Source organism: Nasonia vitripennis, chromosome 1 (genome assembly GCF_009193385.2).
Source record: "Nasonia vitripennis strain AsymCx chromosome 1, Nvit_psr_1.1, whole genome shotgun sequence".
NCBI lineage: Eukaryota > Metazoa > Arthropoda > Insecta > Hymenoptera > Pteromalidae > Nasonia > Nasonia vitripennis.
In genome coordinates, this window is record NC_045757.1 from 3,355,995 (window position 1) to 3,372,868 (window position 16,874).

The 16,874-nt window shown below is 39.8% G+C and overlaps 2 protein-coding genes and 1 long non-coding RNA gene across 14 annotated transcripts; 1 reads left to right on the forward strand and 2 right to left on the reverse strand.

Moving 5' to 3' along the window:
* Positions 1 to 176: 176 nt before the first annotated feature.
* LOC100187594 (uncharacterized) lies at positions 177 to 6,039 on the reverse strand. Of its 5 annotated transcripts, none has more exons than XM_008204306.4 (12): positions 5,975 to 6,039; positions 4,588 to 4,965; positions 4,214 to 4,411; positions 3,768 to 4,064; positions 3,489 to 3,689; positions 2,743 to 3,410; positions 2,325 to 2,654; positions 2,061 to 2,262; positions 1,811 to 1,983; positions 1,643 to 1,740; positions 1,284 to 1,545; positions 177 to 1,209 (listed from the first exon to the last, which is right to left on the reverse strand). In XM_008204306.4, the coding sequence occupies exons 3-12, from the start codon at positions 4,344 to 4,346 to the stop codon at positions 691 to 693; spliced, it is 2,883 nt and encodes a 960-aa protein (XP_008202528.1). In that variant the 5' UTR covers positions 4,347 to 4,411; positions 4,588 to 4,965; positions 5,975 to 6,039; the 3' UTR covers positions 177 to 690. The 5 variants fall into 5 exon arrangements, with proteins under 5 accessions (XP_008202528.1, XP_008202527.1, XP_016844259.1 ...); XM_008204305.4 differs by lacking the exon at positions 5,975 to 6,039 and adding an exon at positions 5,621 to 5,819; XM_016988770.3 differs by lacking the exon at positions 5,975 to 6,039 and having other exon boundaries at positions 4,588 to 5,124.
* Positions 5,835 to 16,788, forward strand: LOC100123810 (transmembrane protein 94). Of its 8 annotated transcripts, none has more exons than XM_016986623.3 (27): positions 5,835 to 6,017; positions 6,421 to 6,527; positions 6,593 to 6,755; positions 6,815 to 6,946; positions 7,024 to 7,160; positions 7,226 to 7,419; positions 7,489 to 8,115; positions 8,186 to 8,316; positions 8,392 to 8,489; positions 8,552 to 8,789; positions 9,276 to 9,407; positions 9,793 to 9,886; positions 9,959 to 10,173; positions 10,253 to 10,488; positions 10,564 to 10,688; positions 10,767 to 10,915; positions 11,705 to 11,839; positions 12,248 to 12,400; positions 12,495 to 12,542; positions 12,672 to 12,816; positions 12,897 to 13,105; positions 13,561 to 13,735; positions 13,824 to 14,069; positions 14,147 to 14,387; positions 14,460 to 14,553; positions 14,631 to 14,792; positions 14,865 to 16,788. In XM_016986623.3, exons 3-27 carry the CDS (start codon positions 6,595 to 6,597, stop codon positions 14,935 to 14,937), a joined length of 4,350 nt encoding a protein of 1,449 aa, XP_016842112.1. In that variant the 5' UTR covers positions 5,835 to 6,017; positions 6,421 to 6,527; positions 6,593 to 6,594; the 3' UTR covers positions 14,938 to 16,788. The 8 variants fall into 8 exon arrangements, with proteins under 8 accessions (XP_016842112.1, XP_016842119.1, XP_031778181.1 ...); XM_016986630.3 differs by lacking the exon at positions 11,705 to 11,839 and adding an exon at positions 11,209 to 11,256 and having other exon boundaries at positions 5,847 to 6,017; positions 6,590 to 6,755; XM_031922321.2 differs by lacking the exon at positions 11,705 to 11,839 and adding an exon at positions 11,209 to 11,250 and having other exon boundaries at positions 5,847 to 6,017; positions 6,590 to 6,755.
* LOC103315508 lies at positions 12,601 to 13,545 on the reverse strand. Its single transcript, XR_511942.4, has 3 exons — positions 13,197 to 13,545; positions 12,958 to 13,101; positions 12,601 to 12,804 (listed from the first exon to the last, which is right to left on the reverse strand). It is a non-coding gene; the product is annotated as an uncharacterized LOC103315508 (long non-coding RNA).
* Positions 16,789 to 16,874: the final 86 nt, after the last annotated feature.

A 16,874-nucleotide genomic window follows, 5' to 3' on the forward strand; every position in this document is an offset into this window, starting at 1 on the left:
ATATAAGAATAAAAATAATCTCAATAATCTTTTCAAATATTCAATGGCAAGCTTCTTACTTTTCATTTAAGAAATTTTGTTTGTCATTCAATTTTAAACGCAATAGACGAGAAGAAAAAATTTAGAAGTAAAGAAGTGCAATATTAAGGTAATAGAATAAAAAAAAAATCAACAGATAACAGTATAACAGTAAGTACAAAATTTTATATTATAACAAACTAAGAAAACTTTAAGGCACTTCCTACATACTTCCTGCATAACTTTTACTTTTCGACTCATTGATTATATAAATTCGCATAGTTGTTGCAGTATACCATAATATTTTATATAAAAATTCGTACAATATTTATTACAAAAATGGACAAATTCATTGGAATGTGACATAAAATAGTAACTTTATTTACATTTATTATTTTCAAGACTTAGCGTGTTCAATTTGTTCTGATCATATTAAGCCAAAAGTGAAAGAAGCACCATAAAAACTCTTTATCTCGGATCACTCGCATATAACTTGTACTCAGAAAAAAATAATTTTCCCAAGTAGTCAGGGTTTAGAGTTCAGTAATAGATGAGCAAACGAACAAGGCTATGCCTTATCTTTCTGTATTGTATCTAAATATCATTTGAAGCCCACAACTCTCGGCAAATTTCTTAAAAAATTAAAAATCTTAAGATAACAAAATTCGTTTTTTAATAGCAATCCATTTGATTAATATCCTTGTTTTCGCTAACGATCAGAATATCGTCGAGCACCGAGTCGAAGCTGCTTGTGTAGTTTTGCAGCCAATCGCTTCTCTGTTTAAGGTAGGTATCCAGATCGAATTTGAGAATCGACGTAAGGAACGCCTGTCTTTTGATGGAGCCAACATATTCGAGCATCTCTTTGCTGGTCTTGTCCATTTCCTCGCCGTCCATTTTCATGGTTTCGCGATAGATGGAAGCCAGCAGGTTGGTGTCATCGGCGTTGGCGATTTCGTCGATGATATTTATCGCTGCCTTGTTACCAGGAGGCTCGGCGTCGAGATCGGAAGGAGGGGGACGTTTTTTGTAATTAGTATCAAAGATAGCGCTGTCTTTGGGAGAAGGCGATGCGGGCTCCGGCTCGTCGATTTTGTACTGGAGCAGCACGCGTCGCAAGTCTGCGATTATGTTGGCCGAGGTCTTGGCCACCTCAAAGTCGCTGTCGTCCTTTAGGGTCACCAGCAGCACCTAGGAAATCATTATATTTGAATTATTTCTTTAACAAAAGTCGTAGAAATCTTAATAACCGAAAAATATTGTACCCCAAGACATCGCTGTCTCGACAGTTCATCAAGAGCTTTGTTGAGTCTCTGCTTGATTTCTGTTTCATCCAGTGAAACGATTTTTCGATGTTCCTTGGAGAAAGTGACGTTCGGGAAATGTCCGTCGAGCATACCTTGATCGGTCAAGTGAGACTTTATAAAATGCCTCCAAAATTCCAATGCGTTGACTTTTACTTCCCAGTGAAGATCCAACACGGCTGCTATAGTCATCGCTTTGGTCATCGTGCTAATCATACACTTTCTAAATAATAATAGTAAAAATAAAAAATCAAACGTGAGCGTTAGCAATTCAGGCGGCGTTCATGTGCATTTTGGTGGGTTCTCTATATAATACTTACTGCCACTTTCTGTTCACATACAACTCTTTTATGAGAACCACTGCCTCCCGTCTGACGACGGCTTCGCTTTCCTCGTAAACCAACTTTATCGCCAAATCCTGAAACGTCCGAGTTTGATAAGAATCAGAAGACAACTGTGAAATCGTAGACTATGAAAGCAATAATTACCGGTAAATTTAATTGACAGAGCAACTTTTCCCAAAGTGTGCTTATTCGCACCGTGGTAGAGATAAACGTCAAAGCTGAAGCTCGTACGTAACTTTCTTTGTCTCCGCTCGCGATGTCAACAGCCACTTGTAAAAATTTATTTGTCAGTAGAAGACACTGGTAAGGTGGATACTCTGAAAATTTAACGAAAGTTAAGTAAAATATCTATACTATTTCATAGTTTCCTGTACAAACATAGATCGTCACTCACTGTGCTCGGAAAGAATAGCAATAGTGTTGAGAATCTCGAATACGCTGTCCCGCACTTCCCAATTCGGGTCGTGTAGCCTCTTGTACAGGGTAGGCCCAATTTCACTCGTTTGCTCGTCAAATTCCACAGACAGTAGAGCGAGATTCGGTGGCATCAAGTTCTCAATCGCAAGTCTGCACGTTTTTAAAGCGAGCGTGCAGATCTGAAAGTCGTTATTTAAGATAAAATCTATAAGTAGTTCGGAAAACTTATGAATTGACGTACCTTGGAATGGACACCAGGATGATTGAGAATATCCTGGGCAATGGCGAGTAAACATATGGTCTCGACGCATTCTCGCCACTTGAGTTTGAATTTTTCGGTCATTACGTTGAGACCGTTGAGCAACGCAGCCAGTAGTGTCTGTTTGTCGTTAATTGGATCACCATCGAGGAAGTGAAGTTGTTGCTTTTTCCTTTGGTAACTTGGAGGACTCCTCGCCGTTTCTGTCGACCCACCAGTCGGCTTTTCATTTTGTTTTGAATTTTGAGAACTTTCCGTGACAAAGTTTTTCAGCGCATGACACATTACTTGAAAACATATTACAGCAGTCTCCTAAATGAAATTTTAAAATAAGCGTTAAATTTCAGTATCGAGGGATGTAGAATTATGTTGAGTTTTTTTAACCAAGAGAAAAGCTTACACGATCCATAATGTCGATAATTTCCAACAAATGGTCGACAGTTGACTTACATATATACTCTATGGGAAACTCATTCTTCAGAATAACGTCTCTTATACTGTAGGCCAGTCTTTGTACTGGTGTACAAGTAACATCGAAAAGTTTTTCAACAAATTCTTCAAAGAGATAGTGTTCTTTCATATAAGTAGGTTTCATTGTTACACACAATGGCAAAATCATTAATGCAATTGCTTGATTTTCAAATTTATATGGTGGAGGTACTTCAAAAGTCTTCAGTTTTTTCAACCTTTTCCAGTAGATGATGCCTAATTTGTTTGAAATCACTAAATCTAATATATACTTTTTTGATAACAGCATTGTGTTATTAAAACACAATCCTAGGCAAAATTGTTCGAAAACTTTTTCATCAATAGTCTCTGAGCTCCTTAGTGCGATTCTCAGTTTGATAAAGTTGATCAATTTTGACAGCTTATGAACAGTTTTCATGAAAGGTGTGCTGATGCTCACCTCAAATATGGTTCTTACACGGCTTTCAATGTTCGTAAGTTCCTCAAACATATCAGGTATTGGATTTTCAAGATCAAGAAAAAGGGTGTATTCTAATATGGCCAAGAGCAATTCTAAAGTTGCAACTAAGAGCTGGTTCTGATCAGAAAGAACATCTTTACCTGATTAAAGAAGTTATATATTTGAAAAATATACTATAGTAAGATTTTAAATCTACTTGAAAAAAAAAGTATACTTGCCTAATGAAACTTGAAGGTTATCGACTTGTGAATTAATTGTTAAGTTTACCAGAGGCTCAGTGATAGCAAGAATAATTAGTTCACAAAGACTTCGATTGTTGCTTTCTTTAACAAGTAGTATAGAAAGGAACTTATAGCTTTCTCTAGTCAAGTACAATGTGTGATTCAGTTGAGCAAACTTTAATATTTCCTTCCAAGCTCCTGAAAATAATATGAGATTTAACAAAATCATTGTAAAGAAGTACATGTATTACATAACTAAGGATGATGAGGGTATACCTGTATTTGCTATCCAATGTCTTCCACTTTGATGTTCTAGCAAGTTTGAAAGCATTGTTGCAAAAGCCATCTTGACAGAGGGAGACAAATTGTCCATTCGGAATTGGAAGATCGAGCAAGCTTTATCATGCACAGTGTTTTGTGACAAGTTTAAGAACGTTGTCTCTTTCACTGACATCATGCCAATCAGTTTTATAGTAAAAATTGATACATTTTGACATGGCTTTGAATCTTTGTTCCATGTATTGACCGCATTAATCAACCAATTCTGTGTATCTTGCAAAATAGTTTGATTACCTGCAGAATAAAAAAGAAATTCATGCATTACTTTTACTTTCTCTCTTAGAACAAAATCCAATCACAGCACAACTTAATTTACATGCTGGATTAAGTATGCTGGCTCACACTATTACTGCTCTTTAAGAAGCACGTGTATAAAAGCTTACCCTTATTTATTTCGCCAATTATATGAGTCAATAACAAATCCAAGTAAGTAGTGGTAACGACATTGTAGTCTGGTGACAGGAAAAGTTGAAAAACCTTTTTCAACTTTGCACTGATATCTTCGGATAACGACATCTTGACAGAGCTTTCACAGAAGCCAATGTAGTGTAGTTGGGGATAAACCTAAAGATAAAGTATCGCTGGAAACAAAATTCAACCTTGCGAGTGACTAAAAATTTAAAAGAATCAAGCTTCTGCAATCGACACTATAGTATCATGCAAAACTACGCGAATCATCTACATGAAAACAGGAAGTCATCATTGCACAGTATTAATTTGAGAGAGAGAAAAAAATTCCCAGAAGATAACTGCTCACCTTAGAAATCCAAGCCACAAGTACAAAGCAGCATCAGAATCAATTCAACTTTCCTCATTTCTTCACACTATCAGTTGCTCCAAAGATAGCCAGTGTTTACAAGTAATGATGATCTAGATGAAAGAGCAGCAAGTGTGTGCCCCTGTTACGTCAAAACAAACGCGGTGCTGTAGTTACTGTGTATATCTTGTGTTCTACACTGTATTACTTAGACGACTCTCCGCGTCCTTCCTTTACTATTAGAAATCGACAATTACGTAGACGAAGTGCGCGACGCTTCTTATATTTCTTCGCTCGCGGCAGCTGCGATGATTACCGCGCGTGATGTAGTCTTTTCTTGGCTGACGAGGAGGGGCAGTAGGTGTCGTGTGATAGTTTCTGCGAAAAAAAAGAGAGATAGAACCTCTGTATACATATATCGACGTCCTCTTCTTCAAACAGTAGCGATTCGGATTTTCTTTTCTCTCTGCGAGCCGCAATGAGCCGCACGATGGTACTGATATGTGCGCGATTCGCCATACACATTACACACATATATATGTGATAATCGCCAACGACTGTTTTATCGATCGAGAGACATTATCAGTTAAATCGTTTTTCGAAAAACTATTAATAAATACTAACTGCTCAAACTTTTTTATACGCTAGAACGATTTCACGTTAATATATTACAAAATTTTTAAAAATATCTTCTCCGTTATCGCGATATAATTGTAGGTATTCTAAATTATGTAGGAATTCTAAATCAGTTAAAGTGCCGTTTTGCGTATTACTTCGTCTAAGCTTAGCTTATCTCGACTTCAATTTTTACCGCAAACAACGCAATTTATGCCTACTTATCGATAAATAATAAAAGAACCCTGTGTACGGTGATTACATTTTATACTATATATATATATGCCACTTTTACCCCCACCCCCTACTCCGACAATTTCAATAATAAAAGAAAAACAAATGGCAACCCAGGTCATAGCTGATTTTCGAGGGAATCGCGGCTATATATATATTTTTTTTTAACTTAGGTACAGTTTACCTTCTCCTCCGCGATATTTAAGCTCTCGTTTCCACACTTTTCCAAAAAAAGCACCTGAAATTTACTCATCCCTCGCGGCACGTGTTATGTAATTTTGGAAACTATTTGACTTCTGTATCATTATACATATATTTACTTTGTCCTCCTCCCCCGCACCCCCTACCCTACTTCGACATAACCTCACTTTTTTCTCTGTCGCCTGCTACACAAAGTGTATAGTAGGGGCAGTAGAATAGTAGCTCGAAGAGAGACAACAGCTATATACGCGAGTGTCGACGATGCCGTAGTTGTTTATACGGACGAACTGCTGTCTCTCAGCCGAGTACGCGAGAAGAGCTATGGGGATGCTTCTACCTGTGGCTAATGATCATCGTCATCCACTGGACTCTTTGACTCCGTAAGAGAGGAACACTTATTAACAACCAATCCTACTTATATGATATTTCTCGGCCCTGTTCTCTCTCTCTCTCTCTCTAGCGTCCTTGATACATTTCTATTTGTGATGCTCACTTCGGCGGAAATAGTAGTGTGCTCTCCTCTCTCTCTCTCTCTCTCTCTCTCGCTCTCTCTCTCTCGCGCACTCTGCCGAATTTATTATTATTACGGAGTTTTATTTCGGGCGAGCTGATTTGGAATTTTCGGACGCGCAGAGTACACGCTGTCAAAAGGCTGTTGTTTTGACGAATTGTACCTCTCCGCGGCTATTTTTGTAGCTCTTTATTTTCGTCGCGATTTCGCCAAGCTTTTCACTCATATTTTCACTCGAGAAACACGAGTCTACAATGGTGTTGATTTTTCAGGTCTCGAGATGCACTGGCAGCTTCCTTAGATGTGCTGTGTTCTAGGATTACAGAGACGAGTTAGGAATTGCATTTTCATGGATGAAGCATTTAATTAACGAAGCGAGGTAACAGTTATTGGTCTATTCTGATGGGTTTCATTGAGTATAAGTGAGCTTTTTCGCTTCAGAAGAGATGGAGTCTGGACAGGGTGAGCCTGCTCACAAAAAGGAAGAGCAGAAGGATGAAAAGAGATACGAGAATATAGGACTGACAACAGCTGAGTCGTTGGAAATTTTGCAGAGGGATGTCAAGAGGATAATAGAGGAGTACGAGAAGGAGTGTAAGAAGAGCAAGTGAGTAGCAACGTAGCAGACTTTATTTGAACATGTATTTAAATAAATTGACCTTGCAGGAAGTACAAAGGATGGCTGAAAGATGCTTTGCATCACAAAAGTCAATACACAACTTTTTGTTGGACATCTGCTGCCGCTCTTCTCATGAGTGCAATTATGTTGATAGTTTCTTCATTTTTTGAAAATGATGAGTGAGTATCTCTGTAGATTAAATTTTCATTTTTAAGGAGTCATGGAAACTCAAATTAAAATCGTTTAATTTTTCCAGATCTTCTTATTGGCCTTTTGAAGCTGTTATTGTCATAATTCTCGTCCTCTTCAACAGCATATTAGTGATCTCTGATAACAGGTTTCGTCATTTTGAAATTCTCTACAGAGTCAAGTACCTTGTTAAAGAGTTGGAAGGTAATCTATTTGATTTTTATCTTCGCATACTTGAGTAAATTGCTTGATTTTTATCGTAATTGCAGTTGCAAGATCTAAATGTCTTTGGAAGATAGACAACTATCCACACTTGTGCAGTCCCCTTTCACCCTGCATCACCCTGCAGTGGACGTATCGCGATGGCCACATGGTCAATTTACCCTGGGCTCTGCTGGTAGCAGGAGACATGATCGTGATAAAACCAGGACAGCAGTCCCCTGGTTACTGCATACCATATGACGTATGTTAGACTTGAGAAAGAAAAACTTTTCACTCATCGCCAAATGTAACTTTAAACGAAATTTTCCAGGACCCGGAAGCACCGATACTGCATGCGCGCGAAGTATACAGTCCGCAAGTACATAGCGGCAGTGGAGTGTTTTCGGTACCTCAAGCTCGCACGCCTCTGCGTAACAAAATCTACAAGCTCCAGGAGACACCCTATCTGTCGAATCTGCGCATGGCCTTGGACATGGCTTTAGATCGGCCCGTCACCTGTCATAATCGCGAACGTCACCTCGTCATGATCTGCTGCATCGAGCAGCTGGTCTATCCTATCCTTCTCATACTTCTGCTCATGTTCAATCTGCTGCGCTATCTGTATCTGTACGAGTATGTGGGTATCGGACACTGGACCGAGCTTTTTCTGCTGCAACCGGTAGCAGCGACGCTGCCGCTGCTGCCTGTGGCCTTTCCCATCTGGTGGATCGTGCTCAACTGCTTCGGCATGGCCAGGTTCAAGGCGCTTTTTAAGCTGTATCAGTCTTCGAAAAAAGCTCAGTTCTTGGATCCTTTCGAGGAGAGCTCGGATCCTAATCATCCCGAGGTGGTGTACAATTGGACGGAGTTGTCGGAATATTTTTGGGACATTATGTTCGGAAAGGAACATATGATGACGAGGTCCGCAAATATTTTGCACGTTTTGGGCTCTGTAACGGTGAGTTCCCTCATATTCGTTAATTCAATCCAACGATAGTTTTATTGAAACGCTTTTAATTCAATCATAGGCGCTGTGCTGCGTCGACAAAAAGGGAATCCTGTCGTGGCCCAATCCGACAGCCGAAAAAGTTTTCTTTCTTCGAAACGGAAACGCCAATGTTAATAATCCAAACACCAATGCAGCATCTAGGACGTCCAGGTAATTGGTTCTTGCTCCCACTGAGAAACTGTCGTTTACGAAAATTCACGTTAATTATCTCGGTTCTCTGTATAGCATGGCTAGTCTCAACAAATCGGTCGATCCCAGCCACCCCAGTCATCCCAGTGATAGTACAAAGCAAGATTCCAATAGGACGTCGTACGTGCACCACGGTAAATATTCTCTGCAGTTCACACGAAGCAAAGCACAAACCTCATCGATCGTTCATTCACAGACATGTCTCACACGGTCGCCGAGGTGCTGGATCTGACTCACGACCGGGCGCTACCATTTAAACTGCAGTTCGACGATCATTCGTGGCGTCAACACCTCAACTCACTCAAACCTCTTGGCCTCGCGATTCTGCTCAACACCTGCAACATGGAGACGCAGGAACACTACACGCAGTTTTGCTGCCACGTTACCTGTGAGGCTCTACACAACGAGAACCTCGTACCCGTCACGAATAGACGGTATTAGCGCATGATCAGATTTCTACTAGAAAAATTATTTCAATCAGAGATAGTTTTTTTTTTACCAAAGCTTGATGATTCGCGGCCTATGTCTGCTCGTAATTTCAATTAACGCTACAAGCACAAGCTTGTTTCGATTTTCTGTTAAAATTTACTTATTATTTTTACTTTTTTTATCAAACTCTTTTTGTCTTTTTAGTTTTGTCAATGTAACACTTCCCGACAAAACACACCCTTCTCTAGTCTCTGAAGTTTCTCGCAATTTATTATTGAATATTTAGTGCCAGGGTACTTCATTCTTAGATCCACTTCACATTTCCGAGACTGAGAAGTGTTAGTAATTACGATATGCAATGATAACGAATTTTTTTTTTTTTTTTTGGAAATCCTTGATCCTCACAAGCTAACTAAATGAAGCTTTGAAATTAAAAACACATACGATCACGCAAATAAGTTACATGACACTGTGCTCACCTCGACTAACAGCGGACGTGAAATGTCCAAAAAATGCACTGCCAGCTGCCAAGCTAACGCCGAGGATAAGTTTGGGTATGAGGCGAATGATACCTCTAGGCCGATGTATTTAGTCGACGAATCAGGATGCCTCGGACAAATGTGGTCAGTCGATATTAAAGAACGTCTTTTATACATCTACTTTTATTACATATACATTTGTAAATATACTTCTTCAACACTTTGGATATCCTTGAACGGTCTACCTCAAGTCAAACTGTATAGATTAGCATGAGATACGGTTTGACAGAAGATACACATCGTCGCGAGCTGGTGTTGGGAAAAGAACTATACATACATTTATCTTCTTTGTAACATGTTACCCCCATATCTTACTTTTTGCCGGGTACTGACTTGCTGCATGTGCTTTCTCTCTGGATTTTTTGTTTACCCTACTCTCACTATATCTGTGCATTATGAAAATATCGATATTAATTGTGTCTCACATTTATTAACTATGAATATTCTAACGCCAAATTTATTGCCAAAGGTGCCTCTGCGAGCTTGCCAAGCAGATCGGATTTAAGGATCAAGCCAAGGAGATCTTCCACCTGGACCAGCAGCTCTCGACCTTCAGGCACGTGGTAAGTATTTCTTTCTTAACAATTTTGAACAAAAAGAGGCAATTTTTCCACTGGCCGTGTTTGTTTTAACAGCCAGATACGGCGAAACGTGACATAAAATTCGCCCGTTCGTTGAGCATTGCAACGAAGCTCAAGTTTCCGTTCCCTCACATGGTGGCCGTGGTGGTGCGCGAGAAGAACGGCGGTGGACTTCAGCTGCTTTCTCAAGGCACAGCCGACATTATTCTAGACTCTTGCATAGAGTTCTGGGATGGACACGATCTTTGTCCACTTTCCGAGCCCGACAAGTAATGCATCAATTACGTAGCTTTGAATGTTTTACGACATTTTTCTTAGAGGTACTAAAATCGGATATTGTTATAACAGGAAAAAGGTACAGGACTTTTACAATCGCACCAGCCTGACGTCCTATTGCACGGCGTTTGCGTACAGGCCGCTGACGCGGAGTGTCAGTAGCAAGCTCTCCAACATCTACCTTGAATTACCTTCAGTGAGTAAGCACCTGTATACGCCGCATCGCAGTCCGACACCGTTGCCCTGGGATTTTAAAAATGTACTCGATCCGAGGATTAAAGGTCTGCTTGGACAGTTTCACTCGACAGGTAGGCTCTTTCTTATCGGGTAATATTGCTACTAGTTTCACTTACGTGCGTTAATGGTAATAATTCGCTCGTCAGATTCGCTGCTCTGTAACGAAAACAAAGACGACGAAGTCAACAGCGTCGATAGCTGCTTCGATCTCCAGTGCAATCAAATATTCATTGGTATGGTGACCATGCAGTATCAAGCTCAAACGGACATGGTAGGCTCAGTGCAGTTTATGTTACCGAATATACCTTCTAAAAAGATGTGTATGAATGTGATTTGTGTTATGAAATAGGTGCAACTGATAGAGCAGTTGGAGCGCGCCTGCATAAGGTTCGTACACTTCAGCAAGGAGAACGAACTGCGCTCACGAGTCTTCTCCGAAAAGATGGGTCTGGAGAGCGGGTGGAACTGTCATATTTCGCTGCTGAGCGAGCGCGCAAGGTAACGCGTCCTTCCCATCTCTCTCTCTCTCTCTCTCTCTTACAATTAAATTCTCTTGAACTGACTGAATTAACGAACTATTGCTCGATTATGGAAATAATCTTTTTGTAACTAATCTCTCTGCTCTTCTCTCTCGACTGTATAACATAATGTATATTGTAATACACGAAATAATGTTCTAATGGTGCGCTTATTATGTCTCTGTGCAACGACTTTTAATTCTGCTTTTTCTATACTTAGTATTTTATTTTTTACTCGGCGATCTGCGAATAAAACGAGCACGTACGTTACAGGAGGCAACAGTGGCTCGAGAGATTTCCACACATGTCCTCAGCGTATATGTCTGTCTATACATATTAAGTTTTCTTTCGTTGAACATGAAATTTGTGTTTCTTTTGTACGCTTGGCTCGCTACTGCTGCATCGGTGTGCTCGCTTTTTTTCTAGTTTATTTGCGTTCTGTACTCTCCTTTCTTGAGACGCGTTAGTTGTGAGATTTCTACGTCTCTTCTTATGCGCTTGCAAATAGTGAACGAAATTTTCGTGTCGCATGTGTCTGGTGTAACTGTTTCGTAGCTGTATTATAACAACATTAACGATCACGTCTCGTCGATTTCTCATACTCACAACTAACAAGCTACTCTGAAAACCTTTCTTTCTAACGTTCGTCGAGCTCTACGCCACCCGATGAGCCCCTGATGTGATATTCGTGATTGAAATGAAATCAAAGCGTAAATAGAGCATACAAGCAAAGAAACAAAAAGAGACGATATGTGTGTGCTACTAACAGGTCCGAGAGTCCAGTGGGCTGGTGGGTAAGCCAGGCGGCCGCCATGTCCTCGCCCACGCCCTCAACCCGCTCACAGCGGCATAATCATTCCTGCATGGACGAGGCCAGCCAATTGCTTGACCGCGTCTCCCCTCGGTACGTCTCTCTCTCTCTCTCTCTCTCTCCCACTATACCGGCACATTGTCATTTCGTCATTTTATCATTTGTTTCATCTACGTAACGATGTAGAAATAAGTAAGAAACCGTTGTAATGGCGCAGTAGATAATGTCAGGCTTCGGTCAGCCATGCGTGTTCACGTGTGTAACCGCATGTCGTACACTAACGACCGTATACTAAACTGACTGTCTATTAACAACGATATATGATCGATATGATTGTGATTGGTACTTTTGCATCGATGAGTTTAATCAGTCTAAATGTACACCACAAACGACATTATACACACTGTAGCCGTGCATGCGAACACGATACTATCTATTCTCCTGCAGAGGTTGAAAAAGAAATCGACTGGACGAACTCAATGTACATCTCTGTGTCTCCAGCTCGAATCTCGACAACAGCCGGGCCATGAGTATGTCGGCGCCGAGTGCCATCAACACCGAGATGTCAACCGTAAAGTTCGAGAACGAGACGACCGAGTGGAACGGATCTGCTGGCGACAACAAGTTCCAACCGAAGAGTGCCATGAGCCAGAGGTGAATCTAGTATTATATCTACAGTACACGCGTATACTAATCATTATCATTGTCTGCGATGTTATTCATGGTGTTCTGTTCACGTGCATGCCAGCCTGAGTCATCGACCTAAGGAGAATGCGACGAGCTCAGCGGTGTCTGTGTAATTCATTCAGAATGATAGAGCTTTGTAGTATATATGGACTACAGTAGAGTTCGAATATGCTTGTATACGCGAGAGACTGTTTATTAAGAACGAATATTAACGTAAATTTTTATGGTTACATCACAGGGAGCAGGAGACGGTGAGGAGCGAGGACAGCGTGCTGGTGCAGAGCATCGACCTGGGCTCGGGCCAGGAGGCCTGGCGTTCGCTTAGTTGCCTCACCGACAGCACCGAACAGAGTGCGCCGGTCAACTTTGATCTATCCAATAGAGTAACTTAATGCTTTATACTGTTTTTCATAAGTAATTTCATTCGAGTCAACGAGCATTAAAAATGAATATCGTTTCGTAGGCCAAGTTGCCGCGCGGTATCGACAAGATTCGACCGCACATCGAGCTGATCGATAACGTACCACTGCTGGTCTCGCTGTTCACCGACTGTAACACAGCGGTGACCCGGGAGATGCTGCACATAATGCAGGACTACGGTGAGGTCGTCTGCGTGCTCGGCTCTTCGGCCAACGCCGAGAACATGCCGATCTTCATGCAGGCTGACGCTGCGTAAGTTGATTAATTTAGTAACGGGATATACATTTCTTCTGAATCTGTAAAGTCGTAGAGATTTCGAGTGTAAAATGTGAGTAGTGCGTACCTTGTACTTGAACAATTTAGTGTTGGTGTGAGGGTCCGCTTTTCGGTCGTCTCGGACAGCAGTACGATGCCATGTAGACTGTCTCCAGGTCCATGGTGGAACGTTTACAGCGCGTTAGGTTACTCCTCGGCAATATCTTACGTTGCGGTTGCACCGCTGCGGTAGAGTTTTTCTTACCGTCTTCTTTTTTGACCTTCGGAGTCGTCGATTTACCGCTGGCCTCCGAGCCGTCGCCGGATTCTTGTTTAGGCATTTTTTACGATAAGTAATTTATGAAAGGATAGGTACGTCGGAAGGGGGATTAGGCGCCGAAAAACAAAAACAACGACGAATCGAGCCGGACTGACGTGATTTGTTTTTGCAGAGTCGCGGTGGAGCCACTTTATCCCCAAGTGTGCCAAAGAGTGCCTGTGCTTATGCCTACCAAACCGGACGAGGGACCGTCGCCGATCGATCTGAGTCGCACCCTGAATTCGGTCGCCTGCTCGCTTAGCGTCAGGCGTGAAGATCCGATCGCTATCTATCATCTCGTCATGGAGGTCATTAATTTATTTTTATTACGAATAAATTCGAAATAAATAGACGATATGTACTCATCATTGAAAAGTATATAACTATAATCGACAGGCTCGTCATTATATGAAGTGCCTATGGAACTGTGTTCAATTCTGGCTGTGTTGCCTGGTGACGCTGTCGCTGGTCCAGGCGCTTTCGGCGTACATGCTGTTGCCGCCCCTCTTCAGCGTTGGCCAGGTACTCTGGCTGAGTTTTCTCATAGTGCCGCTGCTCGCCGTCTCGCTCGTCGGTACACCCACCGACTCGACCATCATGCATCGTGCCACCGGCAAAAATCAGTGCGTCATCAGCGGGCAGGTTTGTTCAAGGCCATCTATTTCTTTGTTTTAGTATTGGTAATGACGAATGAGATTATCATCTTGGCTGGTCGACAGGTGGCTGTGTTCGTGTTCTGGTGCTACGGCAGCAAATTCCTCCCAACGATAGTCACCGTACTCCTGTGGCAGGGCGTCTCGCTGTTTATGCTGTGTCCGACTTACGCGATACCCGGCTCCGAGTGCTTTTACGTCTATCCCAACGTTACCAGCGAGTTCACCTGGGGCGGATGGGGCTTAAAACCCGAGATGCTAGTCGTCGTTCAAAACATTGCACTAGTAATTATAGTTTTACATTTCGGTAAGTAGACGAATTCTTTTTCGTGCGGCGTATTAGATCGAGTTCGTTCTGACGATTCTTTCTCGATTCCAGTGACTATATCAGTAAGTTTCGTCCATCGAGAGTATTCCATTTGGCGGAAGATGCCTTTTAACAATTGGATTTGGTTTATAACGGCTTGTATAGTGTGAGTAAGCGTTGTTTGACCAAACGAAGTCTAAGCATTTGAACGATTTTAATACGTCTTTTGTTGACCTTCTGCAGGACATGTGTGCAAATAGCTTTTTCGGGAAGTGTCTTTTGCAATAATTGGAAGGACGAGGACCAAAGGACGGAAAACTTTCCCCTACACTTGCCGCTTTATTTTTTGGTCTCCCTTCCGTTGGTTTTTCTTATCAACGAGTTCATTAAGTGGCAGGAAATAAAGTGAGTATTTAAATATTTAGAATATGTGTACAATGAACTTGGACAAAAAAGTTTGATTGATTCGTATTTCAGAGTGAACGTCAGGTATCAAAAGCGCGCGCGTTTGGAGTTCACCACAAAACTAGGTATGAATTCGCCATTCTGAGGGAGTTCTTGGAAAATAGCAGCCGTTGATTTTGAATTGAGATCGAGTGTTCTGCAATTTAATGCCAAATATTGCCAAGTGACTATGCAACGTGTGAGTAACGCCGCTTTTGAGGACATTATTTATGTTGCAGTAGGTTTTTTTTTATTTTTGACAGAAAAATCTATTGATGTATACTCAGGGTGCTCTTTTAGTGAAAAATTAAGAGAAAACGACCGTGTAAATAGTGCCGTCATAATATTTCTGATAAAAAAGAAAAAGTTTAAAGAGAAAAAGTTTTAATCTAATCAGATTTTATCATCGTATTCTAGAAGAGCATCAATATTTTTAGCGTTTTACGGTGTTATAATATTGTATTATAAAACTAGCCCGTTAGACTGAATGATGTCGTTTTCTCTTAAATATATTAATTTGATGCTCATCTTGTGAATGAAGTTTGAGTATCGTTACAAGACTTTTAATGATGCGCACAATAACTTGTCGTCGAGGTTTCTTATAGGTTTTATTTATTTTTACACATTTACAACACTTCTATATTTGGTTTATCCTCTTGATAATGATTCAAGGGCGCAGTGCATTACTGTTTTAATATAGATCAAATTAGTAACCTGATTCAAAATTGAACGGTACAGTTGTAATGCTGTCCTTTAAACTTCTTTTAGATGTATATAAAAAAGGCGTTTTTTTCTATATTTATACCCGTTCAATGAAAATTAAACATATCATTTTACTACTCTTATGGTCTTTTTAAAAACAACGAATAATCAATTAAGAAACAAATTCATCTCTCCAAACATCAAATATTTAAATGATTTGAACGTATTTCTTAAAGTACTGATACGTAAATATAGCAAAAAATGCCTTGCACCGTTTTATAAATAATTGTTCAATGTACAGTATCACTAAAACCTTACTCTGGCACCAAAAGTATTCGAAAAGTTGTTTCCTTAACTTTCTATTGTGAGAACGATGTGCTTTTTCAAAGCGAAGAAAATTCACGTATTTTCACACGATTTATAATTTTAGCATAATAAGTATCTCAAGAATATCCGAGATAAATTATGTTTAAAAAAGTTTTCGTTACTTTCCGATTATTTCTAAAGGGATAAGGTACAAAGTATTTAAGAAAAATAAACAAGAAGTATAGTTTTACAGACAAAAGCACACAGGGACTAATTGATTATACAAAGTATTTGAAATATTTTTCTCCTCGCGTATGTTTTATCAAATTGTAAAAACTTTTACTACTTTTATGAAAGTCATATTATCTTTTATATCCAGAGAATAAAAGACAGCAAAACTTCTATGCATTCTATACTAAATTGGAATTTATACTTTCTCCTTGAAATCGTCATAAAAATCTCATTAAAAATGACACAGCTCTTAATTATTAATAATATACAAGTAAAATTTTTGGAGACAAATGATTCAATTGAACAATTTTTAATAGTCCTATCAAATCAATAAATTTTGATCTTTAATAGTAATTTTGTATGTCATAAATGTAAATGTATCTCTTTACATTCGTAAGATAATGTTTTAAAAGATTTTGAATTCAATACCTTGGTGTGCCAACAAAAATCGGAAAATACGGTTAGTCATTATACAAAATGTATAAAGTAATATGAAAAGAGAGAGTGAATGTGTAATTTGATTATATAAAAGTGTGATTTTTCATAACAATTTTTCCTCAATTAATCATTTATTCGTCAGTTTAAAACATTGATGAAAAGCTTTTTTAGTAGTATGAATTGCAAATATTTTGCTTGAAAGCGAATTTTACATTAGATTCCTTGGAAATAAACGTATGTATATTTTAGAATATGAATATAAATTTTGTAAAAAAGTGAATCTATGATCTCATTTTCCATAAAACTGATAAACCTTGAAAAGTGAGAGTCTAGGAGGATTTATATTTATTTATATTTTCTGAGTCG